At 28.7% G+C, this 26,348-nt stretch overlaps 1 protein-coding gene across 1 annotated transcript in view; it reads right to left on the reverse strand.

The window, feature by feature from the left end:
- Nucleotides 1-3,744: 3,744 nt before the first annotated feature.
- LOC123300915 (cyclin-dependent kinase 5 activator 1) overlaps nucleotides 3,745-26,348 on the reverse strand; it is a 95,440-nt gene continuing 72,836 nt past the window's right edge. Inside the window, exon 2 of the mRNA XM_044883594.1 lies at nucleotides 3,745-4,669. Coding sequence (XP_044739529.1) covers nucleotides 4,268-4,669 — 402 coding nt within the window. The 3' untranslated portion in view covers nucleotides 3,745-4,267. The remainder of the gene's footprint in view (nucleotides 4,670-26,348) is intronic.

A 26,348-nucleotide genomic window follows, 5' to 3' on the forward strand; every position in this document is an offset into this window, starting at 1 on the left:
TTTCAAACTGAGCCTAAATTTTTGTTAATAATAATAATATTAATTAATGAATCTTAATATGTAGTTTTTTTTTTTTTTTTTTAAATCTAAAAATGGACATCTTAAATAATTGAGAGAATGCTTTTAATTAACTAGTGTTTTCAAAAAAGAGAGCACTATTTTTTTTAGTATCATATCGAGCAATCTTTTTTTTGTTTCGCTTGTAAAATCGTCTTTTAGAAAATTCATATAGCGAATGTTTTTGTTTGTATAATACAATTTTCGTTTGTGGATGTTTTTTAACACAGACTTTTTTCGATCAAAGATAGGCAAACAAATAATTTGTTCTGTTTATTTTTGTGGTATGATGCCAATAGGTTCATCAGAATTAACATTTTATAACCTTCGACAGTGATTTTATAGAATTAAGAATACTGCTTTTTATTAAATCCGAACGTCTCCCATTTAGTAGTAGCTCCCAGTAGCTTGGAGAATAATAGCGTCCTACATATTATCTTTCAAAAGAAAGTTGAAAATCGACCCTTTTCCGATGTATTCATTATGTATGCTACAATTATATGTTGGCGACAATTATTTACCATAAATATAGGAAAGTGGACCCATTTTACAGTCTTTCCCTAATTTGTAAAAACTATTAAAGAAAGCTCCCTACCACTTCTGAAGATTCTAGAAGGAATTATTTTAGTAAACAACGGTTTGTAGTAATTAATATTTTAAAAAGTTTTTATTTTTTCTTAGCTTAAGCGAAAGTTTTATAGCGATTTGGAAGTATTAAACACATGCTATACGGTAATGTAAGTACTGTACGAGTAACTATACCATAGAAAGGCTGCAATTCTATGAAACAAAATGATTTTTTATTGGGCCGGGCTTAAAATGTTCGCTTGTTCATATTTATTAGAAAGTGTGCTTTTACCATGTGCGCACGCGCACTTAGAAGTTCGCTCAAGCTAATTTTGCTGAAAAATCATGAAATTTACTAAAAAAATTAAATTATTGTTAAAGAAACTAACAATTATTGTGTGGTTTATCAAATATTTGATCACAATGATATGATCTTAAAAACGGTGAAGTTAGGGCGCGCATATTAAAAGCAAACTTTCCTATCGGTATGTTCTTCTGCACGTTCTTACGAACATTTTGAGCCATAAAATCTTGTAATATAAAAAATCATATTGTTCTATAGAATTGAAACCTTTTGGCTCTTATTCGACTTCATTTCTTAGAGTACTATGCCATTTACCTTCATAACTTTTTGATTTTTTAACTGCCACTTCAGTTTAATCAGTTATTTTATAATGAAGTTTTTATTCTGAGAATTAGAAAAAATTTTTCTCACCGGTATTCGAGACTCTTAGTCAAGTGGTTAAATTTCCCAAGTAGGGTGCCTATTATGAACTGGGAAAGTTCTTTGAAATTTTAATGAGTAGAAAATGAATGAAGTAGGTATCTAATCAATCAAATACCGTGAAGGTAAACGCGGCTTAATAACTTACGTAGTACTATTAACTTATAGATTGCGTTGAAATTTACCAACTTGCTACTTAATTTTAAATGGAAAGACCAAAATAATTTTTAACTTGCCTATCTCTAATTTGATTTTTCAAATTTTTAACTTAATAATTACATAACAAAGGTCCTTAAAATATATCACTAAAAACATTTAATCATAATTTTTTTGGTTTGGTTTTTAAATTTTTCGGTGTCTTTAAAAGTCATCAAGATCACTTTTTAAAAGTGAATTTTATTAATTTTTTTTATGTCATAAAACTGATTTATACTATAAATTGCACTTATAAATTGGATATTGCAAAATCGATAATGTTTTCCTTGTTTTCGTGAAAAATAACTACTAATTTTGCCTACAATTTTCACCTATATGTAAAACAAAATTTATTTCTATATTTTCAAGAAATAAACATGTCTCTAAAATCACTAAAGTCACTATTTTTTGGAAAACAAGACGAATTTACAATAAGGTTTTTTTTTGCAACACAGTTTAAGAAATTTTACCCCAAAAGAATAATTTTTGGGTATGAAACTTACACAGATAATATTAAATTGGGACTCAAATATTCATTAATTGATCGAATTTTTTACGGTTTAGTTATATTCAGTATCCCAAAACGACTATATTTGAAAAGCAGAGTGGTATAGACGATAATATTCTAAGAAAGAGATTGCTTTACATTTTTTGGATTCCATGTATCGTTACGAGATAGTAACCACTTCGTTAGTTGTCGTTCTTTATTTTGAGAATATCTCGAATAGTATTAATTTAATTTAAATTTCTATAATAACCAAAATTGTAGAGAATAATTTTACCCCAACAAATTTACCCTCTTCTTATTTATTATATAGAATGTTCTAAAATATAAAAAAAGGGAATTTTTTCGACAAAAAAGTCAAAGTTTATATTTTAAAATGTAATTATGAATGTAAGAGAAATAATTAATTAATTCTAAGAGGTTGAATGGTAGTAAATTTTCTTTTTACAACTTTGCTGTGTAACTTTGTAAATTTTCTTTTTACAGCCTTGCTATCCTCTATACCGTTCCGCATTTCTAAGGCGGTAGTTTTGGGGAGACCCATATATTTTGAGTTATAGTTAGGTTGTCAAAAAATTATTTAAACTTTAATTGAAATTCATTGTTTTACAGGCAACGTTTGAAGTATTTTTCATTTTTTTTTTTAAAACTAGATTTTTTTGACTAGACTATTTAGTATACAAATTAGACTAGAGTTCATTTAATTACTTAACGCTAGTAATTTCAATTAAGAAATTTCGGAATTAAATTACGTATCAAAATGTTTTTCTATTTTAAAGTCAATAAAATTTGGACTTCAAATTCTTGTATCTTCGAAAAAAATGTAATTAATATTTCATTTTTGAGCTGGAATTGAACGCCTTAATTTTCCGAATCAGAATTGTATATAGTTCTTCACTATCAGACGTGTTATTATTTTGTTTTGAACTTTTTGTACGCGATGAATTTTTTTCATTAAATAGACTTTCCCAATTGTATAATAGAGGCTTCTCGACGAAGACTGTTTGGTTTGCGAAATGGATAACGTTTTGTTTAGGCGACCTTTGAACTCCAAACGCTTTTCTGCAATTGAGAAATTAGATTGACACGTTGGAAATTTTGGGATTTTGCTTTGGAGATTTTTAACACTATTCTGAAAATTACGTTAATTAATTACATTTTTAAAGAAGATAAAATCCTTAAATTTGTTTAGTTTTGAACTATTTAGTACCGAAATTTCTTTTTTTTATCTTAAAATTTTGAAATATTTTATATCATTAAATTGTTTTTTTTTTCTTTTTTTTTGCAATCTTTGCATTGTCACCACACTTTATGGCAGTTCTTCGACTTCGTAATAATCTGGACATCCATTTTTATGGTATGGAAATACAAATTAAAGATTTTTTGAAATTATCAAATAATTTTTTAACATTTTTTTCCATTTTATAAAATATATAGTCAGAAATCATTTTTTTTCACAAAAACAAATTTTTAAAGACATTCATTTGTCACAATATTTTTTTAGAACATTTTCGAATTTTTTTTTTGAACATAATTAGTTTCGTAAATTAAAACAATTTTTTAATTGAAAAATTTCATTAATAGTGTAAAATATTTCATTACAAAAATAGTTTTAAAATGTTTTTTTCATCCATTTTTCTTTCTTTTCTAAATTTTAAAATTCTTTTTCAAGCAATCTTTTTGGGATCATTGTTTTATGGTATTTTATTTACGAAAGAAAAAGGTTTTAACTGAACTGTTATCGTTTATTTTGCTTATAACTAGATTAATACGATTTTTTTTGGATATAAATTTTTATAAAACATTTCGCTTTGAAACATATAGGGGGGCTTGTTTGACTGTTCTCGCTGTGTTTTTGTTAATTTTTCCATGAACACATTCTGTCTATGTACAATGTACACTAGGATTGACCGATTATATTAGAACAACAAAAGTGAGCTTACTAAGTAATTTGGCGGTGGCAAAATTGTGCCTTACCCACGATTGTTTTTTTTCTATATATATGAAGCTCGCAAATATTTTGCTCAATCAATCCAAGCATACACTTATGTATGAAGTTATAACGAAATTTCTTAGTAAAAAAAATAACTGTTACAAAGAAATTTCGAAATTTTTTGGTGTTAAATACTTTTTTGTTTCGAAAACATTGCTCTTTTTTATATTTTATTCGTGGGTTGGTCTGCTAATGTTAATTTAACAAGTGTCACCTCTGTTGTCCGTCAGGCAGCGTTTGTAGCCGCTTGACATTGAACTACAGGTACAGTTTGGCATCCCATAGTGGTGACTGTATTACTATTTACAACAATTGCACCCACTCCGCAAGCTTTTAGCTCAGTGAAGATTTCTGTAAAGAAACCAGGCTCAGCATTTATTCGTAACATGCTGGATGATAAACGATTGACAATATCTAAACAACGATCCCAAAATTTCTCTTTGGAATCTTCAACTAAAAATGGTTTTAATGGGTATGATATTTCATTTCCCATGTATGAATATGATAAATATAAACATGTTAGTACAACTGCTTGTAAATCTTGTTCGGAGTCGATGTCATCTTCGACGAGTTCACGCACTAACATGTAGACGAATACAACATTGGCTGGATTGATGAAAGCAACATCCTGGAAAATAAAGAAAAATCTATATTACTTAATTGCCAGATAATAATTGATTGAGTGGAAGGAATAAGGGAATAAACTCTTAATGTTTATTTAAAATAAAATACTTAGCCGCGAAAAATTGGATTATAAATCAGCATTCTCCGATGATTTCTTTTGATAAAAAAAATGGTAAAACTGAGATCATAATAGATCTCAGTAGATTTTTACTTGTTCGTCTATGTAGATCTACTTACATCACAATTGATGTACAGTAGTTCATCTATGTATATACATCAGAGTACATCAACGTACATAAGTACTGATCTACATTTATATAAACAGATGTACTGTTTTACATCTGTTGATATAAATGTAGACCAATACTGATGTGCGTTGATGTACTCTGATGTATACACAGATGAACAACTGTACATCAATTGTGACATCAAGAGTACATCTACTAAGATATAACTATTATGATTTCAGTTTTACCATTTTTTTGATCAAAGATCATCGGCGATATGCTGATATATAATAAAGATTTTCCCGGGTATAAAGATAAAAAGATATTCTGAGACAATTTATGTTTTTCAGAATATATTAAGCTTAAAATTCCTTATAATATAAGTTACTAGCTATTATTGACCTAAAAATATTGCGATTCGCATTTCCTTAACTTAAATTTTTCAACTTTTCCAATACTGTTAATACGCCCTTCTTCCATAAATTGAAATTAACCTATTTTCGGTGTTATAGCTTATAATTTTAATGTAATAAGTGGTCATAAAGAAAATCTATAGGAAAAGGGCGAAAACTATCTGCGTATATCGTAATGCAATTTTTAATGGTAGGTAAATAATACAACAAGACTCTAAAAAACCAATAGGAGCAAATATGGTGAAAGGACACTTATGCCGTAAACTTAAAACGATTTTAGCCAGACACATTGTTTTCACCACCGCGCCGGATACAAGTCTTTTTGTTTTAAATTTTTATAAAAATCATTTGTAACCTGATTTTAAATTTTAGCAGAATGAATTTTTAACCAAAACACAGAATGAAAAAATGTTCCTCGCTATTTTCTTGAAACATTCTGTGTTTTCATCGTTTCCAGTAAATTACACACAGACATAAGGAACGGATATCAGATTAAAAAGAATGAGAATGAAATTAGATAATAATCCCTTAATGATTAAATTATCTTCAATTTTTTCTTGGTAAAAAAATATAATGAATTTTAAGATTTTGATAAAAAAAAAGCAAGCATTTTCAATACATTCCTAATTATAAATTGTGTGAGATATCCTACAGCTTATTTGCGGCCAACCGAACATCGAACATGTTCGTATATAACATACTATAGATATTAAGATAATTTAATTTCTAGTCATGTAGAATATTCAAGTAGTATATATCGAGTCTACCAGAAGGAAATAGAAAATTTATATCCATTAAATTCTAACCGGATGTATTAAAATTATTCTCCGGAGCTATGAAAGGAACTGTATTCAATTCCTCTAATAATATAAACGCTGATGTCGTTTGAGCCGCTAGCTAAAAATATATTTCTGAAGATTTACGATGTTTCTGTTCAAGTTTTCTTTTCAAAACTATTTAAAGTATTTCATAAGTTAAATTTTCAATAATTAATTTAAAAAACCGTCGACAGAAAACAAAGCAAAATTTTTGGCGTTTAGTAGATAGATTTTAAGCTATTAATTTATATATTTTTTCCTTCACATTATCAGCAGAATCGTACACAAACAGATAGATTGAAAATAATCGTAAAAACAAAAAATTGCCTCAATAATTTTGGAAGAACACATTATTTCGAGTAGAAATGTATAAAATTTAAGCTTTCGTTTGAAGGATTGCTATACTATCGCTAGAACAGGAAAATATTTACAAAAAATCGTTATAAATTTTTTCAATAATTCAATTCGTTATAGGGGTGCATATTTTCACGTGTTCCTTTACCGGAATCGCAATTTTAAAGAGGCAGGCCTTCATCTTTTTCCTTTTTCTAACTTTCTACAAAAATATTTCTTGTTCCTGAATTATTCAAAGAAATTTTAGATTTAACGAATTTTCATCATAGATAATAACTATTTCGACCCAAATTAGGTTTCATTTAAAAAACCGCATTAGCATTCCATGGGCTATTCTTTTGAAAGCTACGACAACAAATTCACAGATAGCCAGACGATGATTTGCTTTTGATAGTTTCCTTACTCCTCTTTTTGGCACACTTGAGTTTTGCTTTTCTTTTTTTAACCCCCGAATTAAAAAAAAGGATGTTATAAGTCTGACCGCTATGTGTGTGTTTCTGTCTGTGTGTCTGTCTGTGGCATCGTAGCGCCTAAACGGGTGAATCGATTTGTTTGAAAGGTAATTTAATGGAGAGTATTCATAGCTATGTTTCAAGTGCAAATTTAGGGTTCCGCACCCGAAAAAGTAAAAATTGGCGATGATCTTCCGAATCGACTCAGTTTATAAAGGAAGAGGGCTATTTAATGGAGAGTGTCCTTAGATGTGCTTCAAATGTGAGTTTAGGGTTCCGTACCCGAAAAGTTTTTCGGGGATTTTTTAAATTTTGAATTTTTAAATTTTTACTTGAAATGAAAACAAAATTGTCATCGGCCTTATTATGCCAATAACTAAATGTGGATTTTCTTGGAAAAAGAAAATTTAATAAAAAAAAAATTATTTAGAGTTATTCGTGGAAAATATGTATCCGATATGAATATTTAAAACGTCTTCTTCATTAATACTATTTTTTATTTCATACCTAGTTTCAAAACTAACACTACACACCAACGTCCGTCTTCCGTTGCTCTGTAAGTTCATAACACATTTTCTAGGTTGTGGTAGTATTTGCGTAAGTAAAATCTAGGTTATAATATTTATTTTAATGCTAAACGCCATTCCCGTTGAAAAAATAAAAATGCCCATTTTTTATCATATAACTTTCTTTTTAACACTTTCATTGAAAATAATAGATAAAATAATTCTTTTTCTGAGTCTATTGTTGAAGGTCTTTTCAGTTAAAAAGTTTTTATTTGTTTCTATTTTTTAAACCCCCGAACTAAAAAAAGGGGTGTTATAATTTTGAACGCTGTGTGTGTGTGTGTGTGTATGTCTGTCTGTGGCATCGCAGCGCCTAAATGTATGAACTGATTTTGATTTTTTTGGTTTTGTTTGAAAGGTAATTTAACGGAGAGTGTTATTAGCTATGTTTTAAGTGCAAATTTAGGATTCCGTACCCGAAAAAACAAAAAATTCCAAATCAGCTCAGTTTGGAAGGCCTAAACGGATGAATCGATTTTGATTTTTTTGTTTTGTTTGAAAGGTAATTTAATGGACAGTGTTCTTAGCTATGTTTCAAGTGCGATTTTTAGGTGCGAAAAAACTAAAAATTCCAAATCTGCTCAGTTTGGAAAAGGCTTTTAGGAAAACGGCAATTTAATGGAGAGTGTTCTTAGGTATGTATCAAATGCTAGTTTAGGGTTCCGTTGCCGAAAAATTTAGCTGGGATTTTTTAATTTTGTAAATTTCACTTGTTATATTATTTCATTTAATGCGTTTAGAAAACACTCTAAAAATTATAAAAAAATATTTTTTTTAAATTTATCCTCCTATCTTTTGTTTCATTATGCCCGTACTACAAGTTAGGTTTGGCTAATAGGTATTTGCGTCCACTATGTTTGAAATAAGCTATCCAATTTGCTTTTGCCCTATTTAACGTCCATACAGTTCGAGGCGCTCGAAATATCTCTAGATATCCTTACGTTTTATTGGTTGCTGAATCGAAATTTTCTGTTAACCGAGTTGAAATTTGGTCCAGCTTTTTTCTTAAGTTTAAGACTAATTTCATATTATATAGTTGGATTTTTTAGTATTTTCATCGTTGTGTAGACATTGTTTGGAATTTTGATTCTAAAATAATATTCTACGGAAAAAATTGCATGAAAATTCGTTTAAAAATAGTTACATTATGTACTTTCGTGTGATTAAGAGATGAGAAAACATCTGACAGGGGATATGCAAGATGATTATACATGATATATGATGTAAATATAGCATTTATATTGTTTAGTTTTTTCTGTTTTTGCTATAAAAATAATAGCTTGCTTTTTATTATATGACCTATAATGTACTAATTTCATTCGATTCCTATGATGGATTGTTTATTCTCATAGTGATTAAAACTTAAACTACTATCCAACACTCATTGTTGTGGGAGAGATGACGTATTGTTTGTTTGTTGATAAATCTGATTAAAATGACTATTTAATTTTAAGTACGTTATTAATTGTTCTATTTTATAAATAAGCTGATTTTATAAGCTTTTATTTAACTTGCAATGTTTGTATGTATGAATGTCGGGTCAAATCGTTCAACTGAATTTTAAAGCAGTTGTCCTCGCTCAACCGATTGAATTGAAATTTTGCCTAAACCTTTAGTTTGAATGACAGTGCCTGGTTAACTTAGTAACGTCATTCTAAATCTAATACTCAATATGGCGAACTAGTTATTTTTTATATACTCCCATGACATGGGTATCAAATGAAAGGGTTTGCTAAGAAGAATACGTATAACATGTGTAAATTGGATGACAATCCATTTTTATGGTAAGCATCAGCTGATTTTCTATATCTATACATAACTTTTTTACTTTTAAACTTTTGTTCTATCGCTAACGTTTCACGATGGATCCTACGAACCCAAGACCCAATTGACTTATGGCGCTCATTTACGAACTCGACCTCACTTTTTACGGTCTAATCACGTTATAAAACGCGCTATTATAGCTTGATATCTGTTTTCGCTTTTGAGTTATCATATTAACAGACAGTCAGACAACCGGAAATAGATTAATTGGGTGATTTTATTAAAACCTATACCAAAATTTTGTTCGTAGCATCAATTTTTTTAAACGTTACAAACTTGACACTAAACTTAGTATACCTTGATATTTTTCATATATACATGGTAAAAACTTTTTAAAGGGCAAGCTTTTTTTTTTACATAAAAGTAGAAAATACTTATTTTTAAAAGCTTGAGGCTCTTCTTATTATCCTGGATATTTTAATTTGAGCCCCCTTTTTACAAATAGTCATTTAAGTGCGACTCATTGAAATTTCTACTTTTCTACTTTTTAGAACAATAAAAGCTTTCTTTTTAAAAAGCATTTTTTAATTAAATTTTGAATTTAAATATAAAAGCTGCTCAGAAGTGTTAAATTTATCTGAATATGAAACAAATAATGAAAAAATATCTTTATTCACTGAACTGCTTGAGGATTTATGTAGTCTGGAGAAACTACACGATTTCTGGAGTCTCCCGAACAAATGTAGAAACGTGACAGTTTTAAGAACTACTTCCTCCAACCACTATACCTACCTAGCCTGAACTCTCGTACTACAATAATAATTACACTTGGTTGTAAACATTATTTAAAAAAAAATCAATAATATTTATAATCCTATCCCCACTCATAATAAAACAATAATGTCTCCGTTGTTCATTACACCACCATGATTGTGCTGTAGGTATAAACATTAGACATTATATTCATAAATATAAAATCAAATTATTCAAATCAACTCACTCTGGCAATGTAATTTTGTTATTGAATTGAATATAACAGAGTCTAGATATAATACATTTATTTATGAATACAATTCTATGGAATATACCTTCTAGGTAAGGATTTTCTATTGGTATTAAAATAGAGCTTATTGTAAATAGATTTTAATAATATGCGGTTGTGTTCATGATGGTTTTAAAATCAAACTTCTAAATATAATCTATCTTTTATATTTGAAGTATTTCAACAGAAAGTATTTAAAGTCGAAATATGTTATAATGAGATTGAATGGACTATCGATTATGGTCGATATAACCTCAAACAAAACAAAACAAAAAGCTTTCAAGGTTAACTTTTATGTTTAAAAAGTTCTCGCAAAAAGTGATCGGCCTATGTTTTCGCATTTCTAAACGCCGGCACTGCTTGTCGCTGTAATTGGTTGCTGTAACTGATATGAGTTAATATGGTCAAGAAAAAAATTAATCAAATTATGGAGATGAATATTGGTCGCTTTAACCGATAATTCGTTATCTTCGATGTTGTTATAGCCGATATATTCATGTATGTGTTTATAAAGAATTTCTTTTGCATTTTTGAAGTTAAAACATCGATACGCGTTTTAGACGATTTTTGGTAAGTAGGTTAAAATCTTATTGATTTGCGTCAGTGGCATAGTGGCAGAGCAGTAGACTCCGACACCGGAGGTATCCGTCTATAACTGAAATCCAAGTTTGATGCCGCTTTGTTTTCTATCGCAATTAATTGAAATCAATATAAAGTCAATATCGATCATAATCGAAAGGCCATTTAATCTATAAGATATTTTAGTTTCTGTAATAGGTCATTTGATAATTCAAACTTCAGTCTAGAAAAATATTCTCTGCCTTTCGATAAAGTTGAGAATTATTATAGGAATACGGTTGTGGAGTAACCTGTTTCATCCGAAATAGCGGCAACAAATAGCACATGCTTATCAAAGACGCTTGGCGCATGTGTTGTATTATTGTTAATGTTTATTTAACATTATAAAAGACAAACAATTGTCAGCAAGCTCGAAGTTTGCTACCGACTAGCCGTGCAGTGCACCAGGCCTATGCTTCTGTACACAAAATTTAATAAAACAACATAAATAATAAAAAAATATTCTTTCATTTTTCCTTTTAGAGAAATTTTCGTATTGTACTAATATAAGAAATCAACTATATTTATAATATAGTTCGTATTCCAGAGTTTTTAATGATATAAAAAAAAAAAAATAGCTCATGTGTATTACAAACAACAAATACATATTATATACATCAGTTTTAAAAAATTAAAAATACACAAAAAAGGAAAAAAACCACACCCTGATGTACATGGGGATTTGAGTTAATGGGTGGTAGTTGTTCATTAAAAAAAATTTTTATTCATAGGAACAATAAACACATCACAATAAATGGGAAACAATAATATACCATACTACTTATTCTCTGCGTAACTATTAAAAATGAAATAATTAAAATATAAAAAAGACACACAAAAAAACACATTATTTTAGAAAAAATAGACATACAGCCGTATGTAAAGAGATGTCATTTGAGTTCAGTTACAAATGGCATTGTCTGTTATTAACAATCGGACGTAATTAAGCTTCCAAAAAATCAAGATTTGGTTTTATCTAATCTATAGTTCATTTGTATGCACATACTTTTGTTGTGTAATGCCAGGTTACAAACTCATGTCTATTTATTGGTAAAACAATGAAACTGGAATAAAACAGACAATGTATATAGAGATATCGGCATAGATACGAACTTAAGATTCGCGATAGTTGTGTCCAATTTTTGATATCTGTTACTTTTCGCCAGTCAAATTCTTCATTAAAATCGCAAAACACGATGTAAAGCTGTTTTTTTGGTATGTTATTTTGATCGCTTAATCCCTTAACCGACTCCAAAAATAGCAATAATTGTAACTACAATATATTATTGTAATAATTTGATTGACTTTTAAGTAGTCTAAAATTTTTAATTTCATTTTACTTGAGCTAATTCTAAAAAATATTTTGATTATTGTTTGTTATTCATAAGAATGCGCAATTATTTTTTTACTTTTTAGTGCATTTTAATTTGTTTAATTTATAGAATCAACGAAATCGGTTGGCGTGATATTGAGTTATTGTCCATTTGCCGCGCACATACCTAATGCAAATTTAATACTTATATGGTTTTTTGATGGGTGCCATTGTCAGAACTGGACAAAATTAATACGGGACCACACGGGAAGCACTAGCTTTCAAATAGAAAAAGAATCAACAAAATCGGTTTCCCAGTCGAAAATTCTGAGGTAACAAACATAAAAAAAAGTCGAATTGAGAACCTTTTTTTGTTTGAAGTCGATTAAAAAATGATGAAAGTAATACTGAGCGATATGGTTTTGGTTCAAAGTGTTCTCTGCAGTTCTAAATAGTGCTACGGAATCTTATTAATAAAGTTGATCCCATAGTTCCATACTCAATGAAGTTTGTGCATCGTGTATATAAATATAGAATTAATTAAATTTCATATATACTATAAGTATTGATATTTATAGAAATTGATCGGGTAATAACTACGTATACAACCAACAATACACTTCCATATTTAGTCATATTTACCCCAAAAATAAAGGCTTATGCGCTGTATCAAAGATCATCGAAAGATGTGAGGATGTTTTATAAATTCATTTCATGACCCCAGAATACAATTTATGGATTTTTGAGTTGTCTAATAGTTTTTCCCGCAAGAGCAGAATCTGATTTCTGCTATTTGTGCTATTTGGGGGATATTCTCAGGAGAAAAATGATTTTTTTGCAATTTCTGGATTTAAATTTCAGTGCAGCATCTTTAAATTGAGCTGTAGAATTGAAACTCGGTATTAAGGTTAGGTTAGTATCAAGAATGTACCTTTTGAGGATGCCAACATTCCAGCCTCTACTTCCTTTTTATGTCGAAAGAATATGTTGTTATGGCTTTGAATATCTGCACAGCCTCTCCAAATTAATTAAGAGGTGTGAAAAAAGGTGGGAAGTACCATAGCTATACCTTTTTGATGTGTTAACTTTCCGCCTCGACTATTTTACCGTTCTTTTCTGTTGATATTTCATGTTTTCAATATCTTGATAAATCATAAATTCTTTTACAACAAAATACCGAGTCTTTTAATAAGAAATATATAATGACAGGAAAATATGACTTAGGTAATGGAGCTCTGATGCTCAAGGATTTTTTTTATTATTAAATTAAATTACTTCAATATATGAAAGTTCATGTCAAAATATATTGTTGTTATATTACACATGTGGGTTTAATTACTAATAATATCAGGTGTTTACCTTATAGTTTATTATTTTAAAGATAATATAAAACATAAACTATTGTAATCGAGTTTGCTCCTGATTAAATTTAGCGGTTTTGCGTATCAATCCTTCGAAAATTTACTAGTTTTTTACCAGTTTAATACGAAAGTATACAAGAGTTTTGTGTCAACTTTCAAATATTACCCGATCTACACAGCAAAAATATGATTATCTAGAATCTTCGAGGAATCACTGCACATATTTGTATCTTATTTACGACATTTATGTATCGAGAAAATTTGTAAGAATTATTTTTAATTTACAAGATTTTTGTGGTCGTCTTCTGACCGAACAGAAATTTCAGAAAAGGGGGCCGTCAGAATACCATCTGCCCTTTTGAATACTCAAAAATACAGATAGTTTTTAATGCAGAATGCGAATGCGCAATAAGGTCAAAAGTGTTACATAACGCAGGGTAATAAAAAATAGTTGTTGTTCGTAATTAATGAGGACAGAGATGTTCATAATGCTATCCTTTATAAAATAAAATAAAAAATTTTATTCGAAACAATTTTTCACAAAAATTTATTCGACAGAAATAGTGATGGGTCACCACACAAACTTATACTATGCTTGTTTTATACGTATTATTTTTTTCTCTTTCGGAGCAAAAGCAAAAGAGAATTATTCAATTACTCGCCACTTCTCGAAATTTGTTCTTAACTTTTTTTATTTTTTTATTTTTAAATCAGACAACCCCCAAAATATGAACATAATCGCATAAATACGAACACCTGGAGTCTGATATCACTAAGTTCAATGCAGTCCGAATTTTACCAACCAAAAAACAGTATGAGTTGAATATATAATGCTAAACCTTTGTGTAGTGATTTTAAGCACCGTTTTTTAAATAACACACCTATCAATAAAAATCATCAATATAGTTAAAAGTTTAATTAATACCTATGGAAGATTATAATTTTTGTTTAAATTGTATATTTTAAAAATACAGTTCTTTTTTGTGGATTAGCTATTCAAATGTTCGACAGTATATATATTTTTTCTGTTTTTCAATTTTATACAATGACAAGCGTTAAATAGAACTTTAAAATTAATGACAACATAAAATATTGACAGAGATAAATCGATTTTGAGTATTAACAAATTCTTAGTATGATTTTCAATAAAGTTCCTAGAACTAACCATAATGTGAAAAAATACATAGTTTAAATCTCATAAAACGTACGATTATTTGATTCAAAGGCGGTTGTGACAAAATAATAATGTAACCGGTACCATGTTTGTTATATGCAAACTGTGGTAATCATAGAGTTACATTTATTACGACCGTCAACAAGGCTGAAGAAGTCTACCCTTCTTATACTATTATATGAATTAAAGTAATAATTAATAAGGTTGGAGTTCTTCCTCTTGCTTTTGATCCCGTTATTTCCCCAGTTTGTAAATTGTATTTCAACTTTCTAGATCGTATAATATGCCCCAAAAAATTAAGATGCCTTTTTCTTTAAGTTTGTAATATTTCGCGATTAAAATGAAACAGTTTTAGCACTTCGTCATTAGAAATGTAGAACTTCTATGAGTTCTTCTGTTCTCTTTGTCACAGTCCACGACGTGCATGTATACAATAAAGCAGGCCACACATAGTACAATAGCACCCGAAACCTTGATCCTTTTGGAATGTTTTTATTTGCCTGTAGCGACCTGAATTTATTAAAAGCCATTTTTGCCAGGATCACACGCCTCTTGATCTCAACTTTTTGAAACCTCAGTGTCTGATTATTAAATGTAAAAACCAATTTCATCATTATTTTCTCATTTGGACACTCCCTTAAATTGTAAAGAAAAGCAGTATACATTTTTTTAGGAAAGTTACAATTGAAACGTGAACCTTAGTAGCTCAGTTGGTTAAGACGTAGCCAATTCCGTTCGCGGTATGCCTAAGGTAGCGGGCTCGATTCCCGCCATCACAACCAAAATTAATTTAATGAATAATTGTGATGGGCTGGTTTAGTGGTAAAACACATATTTGGTATCACAATGGTCTCCATGGCCTAAGTGTGTCCTTCATGGACAGATAATATAACCTAACCTAACCTACAATTGAAACAGAAAATTGAATCACCTTGTACATATGCTATTTATTATAATAAATAATTAAAATTTCGAACTAATTGGAATATTTTCTATATTATATATTCTATATAGGTGTGTGGTGATGGATCATCAGCATCGTATTATCGTAACGAAAGCCATTATTATTATTCTGATGCGTAATAAAGTTGAGCTTTATATTTGCAACGTCTAGACAACTTGGTATATAACTGAAATGAATACATATATAAGCAAATGTATGAGCGGAATATATATTTATACATTGTATATATAATGTATAATAAAATGTGTATGTTCTTTTTTGCACAATATAGTGTATACACTATTTTGACTAAGTGTAAATAGAAAAATATTGTAGGGTACTAGGGTCACAATATTATACAGTAGAACCTCGATAAGTTAAAGTCCAAGGGAAACACAAAATATTTTAAGTTATAGAGGTTTTAAGTTATCAAGGGTCTATGTTAGGTAAAGGTTAATATAGAGGTATGTACATGTTTCTATGTACCCTAGTTAATATAGAGGTATGTACATGTTTCTATGTAGTTACTGAGGGCTTATACAGAGATTATTTATTTAAGTTATAGAGGTTGCGTATTTTAAGTTATAGAGGTTTTGGGCTCTGATGGGAAGGGAACATAGTATTTTTTGAAGTAACAGAGGTTTTTATGTTACCGAGGTTTAAGTTATCGAGGTTCTACTGTAATGCATATTTCCAAAGAAACCGATTTACTCACAACCTCAACGGTTGTAAAAACGTCACTACCGTTTTTTATTCAAAAATATAACTATTTTTTAGTAATATGTAATTAATAAAAAAATGGAACTATTAATTTAAAAAAAATTGCTTAAATATACTTGGATGAATTATTCTTTCATTTATATATGAATTTTTGGGAAAAAAATTAATGTAAGTTCTCTATTGTACCTCCCTTACCCTGTTTTATGAAATGTCAAAACAATAAATAACATTTTTTAAATTTTTTAAAATATATCTTTATAAATTATAGCGCATGCGTTATTCTGGTGTATGAGCTATATTATTGTTGAGTTTCATTCAATTCCATTGAAGTGTTTTTGCGTGAAAGCTTAACAAACGAACAAACAACCTTACTTTCACATTTATAATATATAGGGATTGATGAGTAAGTTTTTCCAGTTTTTAACCGCACCTGGTAAAAATAGAGATGCTATAAGATTAACGTGTATCTGTGTGTCTAACATTCACGAAGTGTGGTACTTTGAATCTAACAAAATAATGTGCCTTTTTATACATGGTAATATGTTGACAATTTTTGTATTCTTAGGTTTAATGAGTTTACAAGTTGAAGCTTTTTCTGGTCACTCAAGTTAGTGGATTTCTTTGAGAGAAACGTGTAGGGGTTTAAATGTTTCAATCAAATACATTCTTTGATGCTGGATCCTAGAGTGCACTGAAACAATCGGTGTACGTTATTCTAGGTACATCAGGATGTATACCATGGTATATTATGATGTTGTACTGTGGTTCGCACATCATGTTTAATGGTTCACACGTTTTAATCGATAAATATGATATTATCTTTGTTCCGAACAACAGACACAATTTTTATTGTAGTATTTTGACGTATGTCCTTGTTAAGATTAATTCTAGCTACTATACTTTCCGCTATGTTATTACATTCTAATATCATTATCTATTTTTACATATATTTTATTCGTTGTGTGCGTAGTCATGGTAGGGACAATAAAATCGATGCCAGCGCTTTAAGTGAAAAATTTTGGAGTTAAAGGGGGCTGTTATGACTAATTTGCAATTCTTTACATGTTAATGTAATAGAAATGTCAAATTAAAATTATTGAAAAACACGAATTAATTAAACTTAATGCATTAAAAATTGTGAAAATAAGAAATCAAATTGAACAAATATTATTTTTCAAATGTAAATTATCATAATTATTTATTTAAATTTGTGAGACAAGAATATTAAATTTTAAATGTAAGCCTTAAATGCAATCCATACAATTATATATGCATCCATACAATTCTATAATTAAAGTAGTGTATCTTTACCATGGAAACGAAACTCACACACGGAGCGAATAATGAACTACTCCGAATCAAAAAGAACAAGCATATATGTGTATATATACAAATTTATAGTACAAATCAAGATAATTTGTAGTGATGTTCTTTTTATATGTATATTTGGCAATTGTAAATATTTGATCAGAAACATATGATATATAGGAAATAGAAGCAAATATTAGCTTCATTTGTAAATTTTCGATCAAAGTACTGATATTTATGTTCTTTGATTTAATTCCAACTGTGTTTATTTCGTAGAATGCTATAGACCATGTTTGTTTCGTAGAATGTTATAGACCTTGTTTGTTTCGAATATATGATGACTAATAGAATTTTAATGTGTTGATCAATCTGATGTAAAAATAGTTTGGTATTGATTAAAGCACTTCAGGATTTTTATTCTTTGAAAAGTAATTAGGATAAATTAAATATTACATAAAAATACATAAAAAAAAATTTTAGAAATCTTGTAAATTATTATGCTCAATAACTTATTTTTTAAAACATAGCCGACAAAAAATTTCATTTAAATATAAAATTCGAATAAACTCTTCCAAGTTTACGATTTAATTGCTGCTGATAGCGAGTATTAATCGTATTTAACCTTTAAATGAATTAAATAAGTCCTTTTTCACAATATATTTGTGTAAATTTCTCTAAGCTCCTTTATATTAAATTTAACGTTTCATTTAAACATAATTTTTACTTTTTGTTTTAAAGTTTTGTAAAAGTGTGCATTTGTCTTCAGATGAATTGTTTCTAATTAAAGACAAGAACATTAATTAACTAAAACTTAACGAATTGGCGAATATATAATTACCGATAACGTTTATAAAAAAATAAAAATTCTTTTTTGTGTCTTATTTTCGAATTATATTATTATTAAAACTTTCAATTTGCCAGTTTTGATATTAGGCTGACTCTAGCCTTAAACGGTCATCATTCAAATTTTTTTAAGTTGAAAAATAGCTTTTTAGCATTTTCAATTGTAACTTATCGAAGTTCGTATTTCTTCGAAGATTTTCTTTCGAAGAACTGTATTTCAAGCTATTATTATTTTTATACATGCTGAATATTACATTAATATTATTATTATTATTTTTATAAAAGTTTTTTTCTTCGTAATACTTATTGAAATGCATTACAATCAACTTATTTTCAAAATAGACTTTTGCTTCTACCATGTATATATGAAATATAACAAGGTATACTAAGTTTAGTCCTAAGTATGTAACGCTGAAAAATATTTATGCTTCGATCAAAATTTTGGTATAGGTCAGCACCATAACTCAAAAACGAAAAGGGATATCAAGTTGAAATTTTTATAACGTGCTCAGGGCGTAAAAAATTGAAAAAGTTGAGTTCGTTAATTAGCAACATAGGTCAATTGGGTCTTGATCCGCAGGGCCCATCTTGTAAACCGTAAGAGATTGTACAAAATTTTAAATGTAAAAAATGTGCTTTAAAAAAAATAAACAACTTCGGTTGTTTATCCATGAGAGTACAAATTAGAACAAAACTTTCTTGTCCATTTTCTCCAAAACTATAAAAGATAGTGAGTTAAAAAAATTCAGGTACCTTCAAACATTTTTGAAAGACGAAAAAAAATTCTAGAAAATACTTTAGAAAATTTTCGAAATTTTTGAAAACCGAATAAATGGCGGCCGGAGGGCTACTACATATTCTGCACATTCTATATATTGTATTTCAACAATTAACTCAGTCAATTGTATGTTTTCACTTGTTAATAATATATTCAATAAAATAAACTTGAATGTATACACATAGGTAAATATTAAATAAGTGTAACCTAATTAAAGTGAATTTAAGTGGCTTCATTTATATTATACTAACATTGAAGATGTATTGTTGTAACATTATAGTAATAAAGCCAGCGTATATTTTCTGCAGAAGAAGTTATAAGGTAATACAAGAGCACTAGACAAGAATGATATTGGGAGAGTTGCATAACTTAAGTTATGGATCCAGCAAATTTTTAATTGTCACGTCAGCATAAAATAAATGAATATAAGCTTCTTCTTTTTAAAACTTATATTGAGGATAATTGACTCTAAAAAACAGTAGATTTTTTTCTGACTCTGAACAAAGCAGCGCTCCTGAAGTTCTATAACAACAAGTTTGTTGTCGGACTAACTAACGTCCTGAGCACGCTATAAAAATTTCAACTTAATATTTCTTTTAGTTATTGGGTTTGTAGACGAACATACGGAGAGCTGAAAATGGACTAATTTGGGGATTTTATGAACAACCAAAATCTACATTATCGGAGTAAATTAAATCAAAGTTAAAAAAAGCAAATATTCAGCTGGCTGGATAATTTAAATTTTAAGATCCATAACTTAAATAATGCAGGTTTCTCAATATCATCCTTGATAAGTGTTGTTGGACTATCTAAAAACTTCGCTCGAGCAAATTTTGAAAACTATGAAAAAAGAAAATATGCGCAGGCCTCATTACTACAATTGTAACAATGTTTATTTAATACAATAAAAGTATTGGCAAATAAACTACATTATTATATTAAATTAATATACGTTTGTAAATATTTACAAATAATATCAATTTTCTAAGGCAAATATAAGGTGGAATCAGAATCAGGGTCTTATCAAATGTAGCATGTTTCTAGAAAAATGTGTTCAGAAAAATTTTTGCTAACATTAAATATACATAGTATAAGTAACACTTTTTAACGCGCTTTAATTAACTTGGTGTCAATGTATCTATGTAACGAAATCTGTGGACGTAATTTTCAGCCACACGATATAAGAAATCCATGGCGTTTACTACAATTAGTATTTCACGAGGTACGAGACGAGGCGAGGTGATACCAAAACCTTGTTTTTTAATAATAGAGGTAGAATGTTTACTACCCTCGCCTCGCCTCTTCTCGGCCTCGGCCGAGGTAGAGTGTTTACTACTCTTGCCTCGCCTCAACCTCGGCCTAGGTAGAATGTTGAACAGCCTCGCCTCAGTCGAGGTAAAATTTTTAGTATCTTTGCCTTAGTTCTCATGAGTGTACATAATGTGGCATAATATGATAAAAAAAACTTGTAAGAAAATAAATGTCTATAAACACGGAATATAACTTCGTTATTCTCTAAATTTTTATAACTCCTGAAATGAAAATATAAAATTTAAAAAAAAAAAAAAAAAAAATTTGGTAACAAAATAAAAGTATCAAGCACAGTTGTGTATACATACGACTGTGGTATCTAGATCAAACTCTCTCTTTCTGTCTCATTGTTTCTCTGTTTCTTTTTATTATAAAATCTCAATACGAAAATGATCTTTTGAATGATATATTGAGATTATGAGAATAAACAAATATTTATCCGAAAATATTAAATAAAATTTAAAGGGAGGGGGTCACAACGGTCGAGGTGAGGTTTTGGGAACGATATACCTTTGATTGTTTTTATTTATTTTTAACCTTCGTGGAGTAAAAAGGTGGAGCGAGAGAGTGGTGATGAATAATCGAATATTTTCAAATATACCCAAGTGGGGTATCAAATAAAAGAGCATGACGCGTACATTACAAAATTGTAATCCCGGGGATATGTGGGGATGGAAGTGGGTGTGTACTTCCCCAAATATATCCAAGTCTCATATCAAATAAAAGTGCATGATGTGTACATTAAAAAATATAAGTTACATGAAAATTAGTTGAGCCGTTTCAAAGTTGTTTAAACTCTTTTACCGGGGGTTTATTAAATTTCATAAATTAACTTGATATAAAATAATAAAATCGATGAAATTGTGAATAAATGGAAAAGGCAATACGAAGTGAAGATTATAATACAATAATCTTCATATTTAAAATTGAAGTTGCCCAGAAAAGCGGACTGTTCACAGCTAGTAGTTTAATAAACTAGACAACACTGTTTTGTAGCTAATTGAACTAAAAAGTAGAAAATAAATACCTAATAATTTAAAAAACTAAAAAAAAAAACGGTTTTGTAACTATCTGAACTAAAAAGTATAGAAAATATTGATATAAAATATTGTCATTTTAATTATAATAATTAGTTTATAATCTGTACAAACCATTTCCACACATTAAATCTCATTAAATATCCATCAATACTCATTTAATAAATTAACAAATTATAAATATTAATATAATTCAATATTATTTTCACTTGAAATAAAATAAATGATTGTATATTAATTAAATAATATGAAGCATAAAGTTTTTAAAATACCTAACACAATCATAAATGGATAATGTATTTTATTTTACCCATTTCAAATCAATCATTTTATTTTGGAAAAATTGTTTGTGAGTTTATTAAAATTTAATTTATTTAATTATATTTTATGTTTTAAAATTTAATAATATTTAATATTTTAAAATTCGCATGTTGCCTATAAATATTTATATTATTAATTTTATATTTGTGTTGTTAGGTTTTAACAGTTAGTAAACGGGTGGAACGAGAAATTTAGTCACCGAGCTGATATATTGAGATAGGTACTTCATAGAATATTATACATAGAGAACGCCATGACCCAAAATTTGCGATATAATGAATGAGAGGGAAGGCTGCCAGTTAGTTCCTCGGTGTCGTTGTCTAATCTATATGTCATTGGCTAGATATTGTTTACATTATTACAAAATTTCTATGCATCATATGATTATGACATATGACTATGACAAGGACACATAGGAACTAAGTGGGCAGCCTTCTCTCTCATTCATCATATCGCATCCACTTACAGGCTATGTATAATATTCTATGCTTATATTATACGGCAAAAATGAATGCACTATTAAAAAAGATCAAACTGTGGCTCTTCTCATCGCTTCCAAGTGTGAATTTAGCCAGAATATTTTTCTAGAATCGCTCTGAATAACTTTTATTTTTAAGCAATATTTCAAAAACTACTCAAACGTTCAATAAATCCAAGTTTTCTATTTTTTGTGTTAAAATTACTCCATATATCAAGCTTCATTAAACTCTGATATACAATTTTTTTTGTGATTTTTTTGAAAGGGGGTTTAGACTTAAATTGAACACCAGGGGTTGCAAAACTGTGGAGCAAATTCATCAGTCAACACCTCACAAGTTTGTCGTTCAATCGTCAAGTTAACCTGCAAATTCTTTTAAAGTGCCTTTCGAAATATCTCCAGAATTATTCTGAAATTAGAGCTTTTCTCACAAGAATTTATCAAATAGTTAAATTAACCCAATTTTTTTATTTTTTGGGTCAATACTCTGCAAACCAACCTAATTTAAAAGTTTTACGAAATTGCGAAACACAAATTTTTTTAGGATTTTTTTCAAATGGTACCCCTTAAGAAAATTGCAAAATAATTGGGAGATTTTTGATCTTTTTGACCTAAATCTTTTTGACGCTTGGGCGAATAGTTTCTAAGATATCGACTAAAATCGTATATGAGAAGCAATTAATTAAGTCATCTCATAAATTATTATTATAAGTGGGTTCAAATTAACTTAAATGATGCTTAACTTTCCCACAACAAGATGTGTGTAATACAATTTGTTCTAGAACTATGGAAATTTTTCCCAATAATTTTAAATTATTTGACGAATTATTCAGGTTTCGTTGTTCGCGACTGTATATATAAATTCATAGACATAAAAATTATATAATTTTAATACCAATAAAGTTATTTTATTACAAAGAAATTCGTCTAGCCTTTACCACTTTTCGTCAAATAAAATAGTTTAACAAGTTTCTAAAGATTAAAATAATTGGAAAAGACTTTAATAATTTATTGTTTTAGTTACGTAATAAAACATACAGTGTGTTCAAGAAAATTATTGACAAATTGTGAAAATAATTCTTTAAATTATTTAATTTATTCTGAAATCGTCTCGAAGAGTCAGAAAAAAAAATAAAATAGTTCATTTAGTACGTGAAAAAATTACATTGACCTCGGAATCGGGTATATTTATCGTATTTGTCAAAAATATGAAAAAGATTCATGTTTCTAGTTTGGAGATAAAAGATATCAAACTGTGTTTCTTCGAATCAAACTGTGTTTCTATAACGAAATAACCTCAAAAAAAAAAACCAGTAAACTCGTATTTTCAACTTTCTCTGATAACTTTTCGAAAAATCAAGAAATTGAATTTAAAATCTGGAAAAAGATTTAATTTACGATCATAAAAAAGTGTGGCAAATTTTAGCCTGATACATAAGCTCAATTTTAAGAAAACCAATTTTTTTGAGAAATTTTAACAGCCCGTACAGTTTAGGCAAATATTCGAATATAACTCTTTTTGAAATTGCAGATTTTATATGTTCTTTTGGATAGTGCCATGGTTTATTTCAAAACCTGATCATGTGACGAAACATTACAAAACAAAAATGCAAAAAACTGGAAAAATCCAAATTTGCATTATTACAAGGTACAACCAAATTTTTGTTTCAATTTGTTGTATTTGAAATTACAATTTTCTATTGATTTTTCAAATACATCAAATATTTCAAATGGTTCCACCCATTGGCCATAGTCCTATAGCAAATATATTATTTATATTTTTTTATGCCTGTTAATTACAATGATTTTGTATTTGATTTAATTAATTATAACGAATTTTCCATTGAAATTGTTAAAAATTTTCACAAATAACAATAATAACAGGAAAATGTATTCATTTGTATATCATAGCGACAATAATAATTATTTATAGTTCTCGAACTCGATGAAAATATGAGCGTATATTTAAATTGTTTCGTGAAAACTAGGAAGGGTGATTATAGAATTTTCGTTGAAATACACATTGAGGCATTACGTAAATGCATTTGTACATAAGCCATAACCCTATAAACAAGAGCATGACAATATATGAATATAGTTTCTCCCTTCCTAAAATCCCCTATTGTTTCATGTACCTATAGGTAATATATTTATCCCGATGTGTGTAATTTTCTTGTGCATCCAATGACAAAGTCGGTGATGTTTTCATTTTAAAACTACCTTCAACAAGTGAAAACAAACAATTGACTGAGTTAACTGTTGAAATAACATGTATAGACAGTTTTGATTACTCTGTCACATTACACATACATACATGTCACACATATATAACTGATATTCCCATATAATACATACTATACAATTTGCGCATAATTTGTGCTCTCACGGGTAAACAGTGATGTTTACGAAAAAATGTTTCAAACATATCTAACGGTTTACATGATGGGTCCTATGGACCCAGGGATAAAATTGACCTATTTATCTCATTTACGACCTCACTTTTTACGTCCTAAGCACACTATAAAAATTTCAGCTTGATATCTCTTTTCGTTTTTGATTAATCGTGGATACAGACGGGCAGACAGACGACAGACAGATAGACAGACAACCGGAAATATCCTAATTAGGTGATTTTAACACCTATACCAAAATTTTGTTCATAGTATCAGTATTTTTAAGCGTTACAAACTTGGGACTAAACTTAATATACTATGTATATTTCATATCTTCTATAAATATATAGGAGACTTTCTATAGATATAGATAGTCACTCATCACGATATCTCTGGAACTATAAGACCTAGAGACTTGAAATTTGGCAGGAATATTACTTTTGCCAAGTAGAGGTCAGCTAAGAACGGATTTTACGAAATTCCACCCACAAAGGGGGTTGCGGGGGTGTTCATGAATAAAAAATTCATATTTTTCAATTATGGCTTTTAATAGTTCAAAACTTGGTCAGAATGTTTTAAATTACATTTCGAAATTTTTTTAACCTTCGGAGGGTAGAAAGGTGTAGCGAGAAAGTGGGAAGGAAATATCGAATATTTACAAATATACCTAAGTGGGGTATCAAATAAAAGAGCATGACATGTACATTACAAAACTGTTATCCAACGCAAGGAAATGTGGAGGGAGGGGTGCAAGTGGGGATGTTGCCCAGCAAAGCGGGTAGTTCCCAGCTAGTACATGATATAAAAATCATTCAGAAAATGTCGCCGTATTTATTAGAGTCTTCCAATAAGAGTAATTTTTAAAATTTGATAAAAAAAAACATATCAAAGTAAATTTAATTTACTTTATTATGTAGCTTAGACATTGGAATTGTTATGAAATATTTCAAATATCAACGACAGCTTTTTTGCTGGCCTGGATTTGAATGTCAAAGTTTTTATTTTTATTACACCAATTTTATCACTTATTTAACTTTGAATGTCGAGTGTTAAATTGTTTGTAAATTATTCAAATTATATTCAATTTTTAGATAAAGTCAAAAAGTAGCTCAATGTGAAGAAAACGATAATAAATTTAAAGTAAAAAATTCAAATTTCTTATTCTTTTCATAACAGAAATAATAATAAAAATTCAATGGAGTCGTGATAAAGGGGTCATGGTGGATATTTCCAAGGTGCTTTGCTCACAACTTTAAAGTAAACTTCAACATAAATTTCAAAATAAAACAGAATTTACTATAATTAGTGAATTTTTTTTTTCGTCATATTTAAAAAAGTACCATATTTATTGAAAGACTCTCTACTTAGGTATACTGCAATCCAAGTATAATTGTAGACTTCCGTTGGTTTTTTATGTGTTTCCAAAGAGATATCATTTAATTTATTTCAT

Source organism: Chrysoperla carnea, chromosome 5, assembly GCF_905475395.1.
Source record: "Chrysoperla carnea chromosome 5, inChrCarn1.1, whole genome shotgun sequence".
Classification (NCBI taxonomy): domain Eukaryota; kingdom Metazoa; phylum Arthropoda; class Insecta; order Neuroptera; family Chrysopidae; genus Chrysoperla; species Chrysoperla carnea.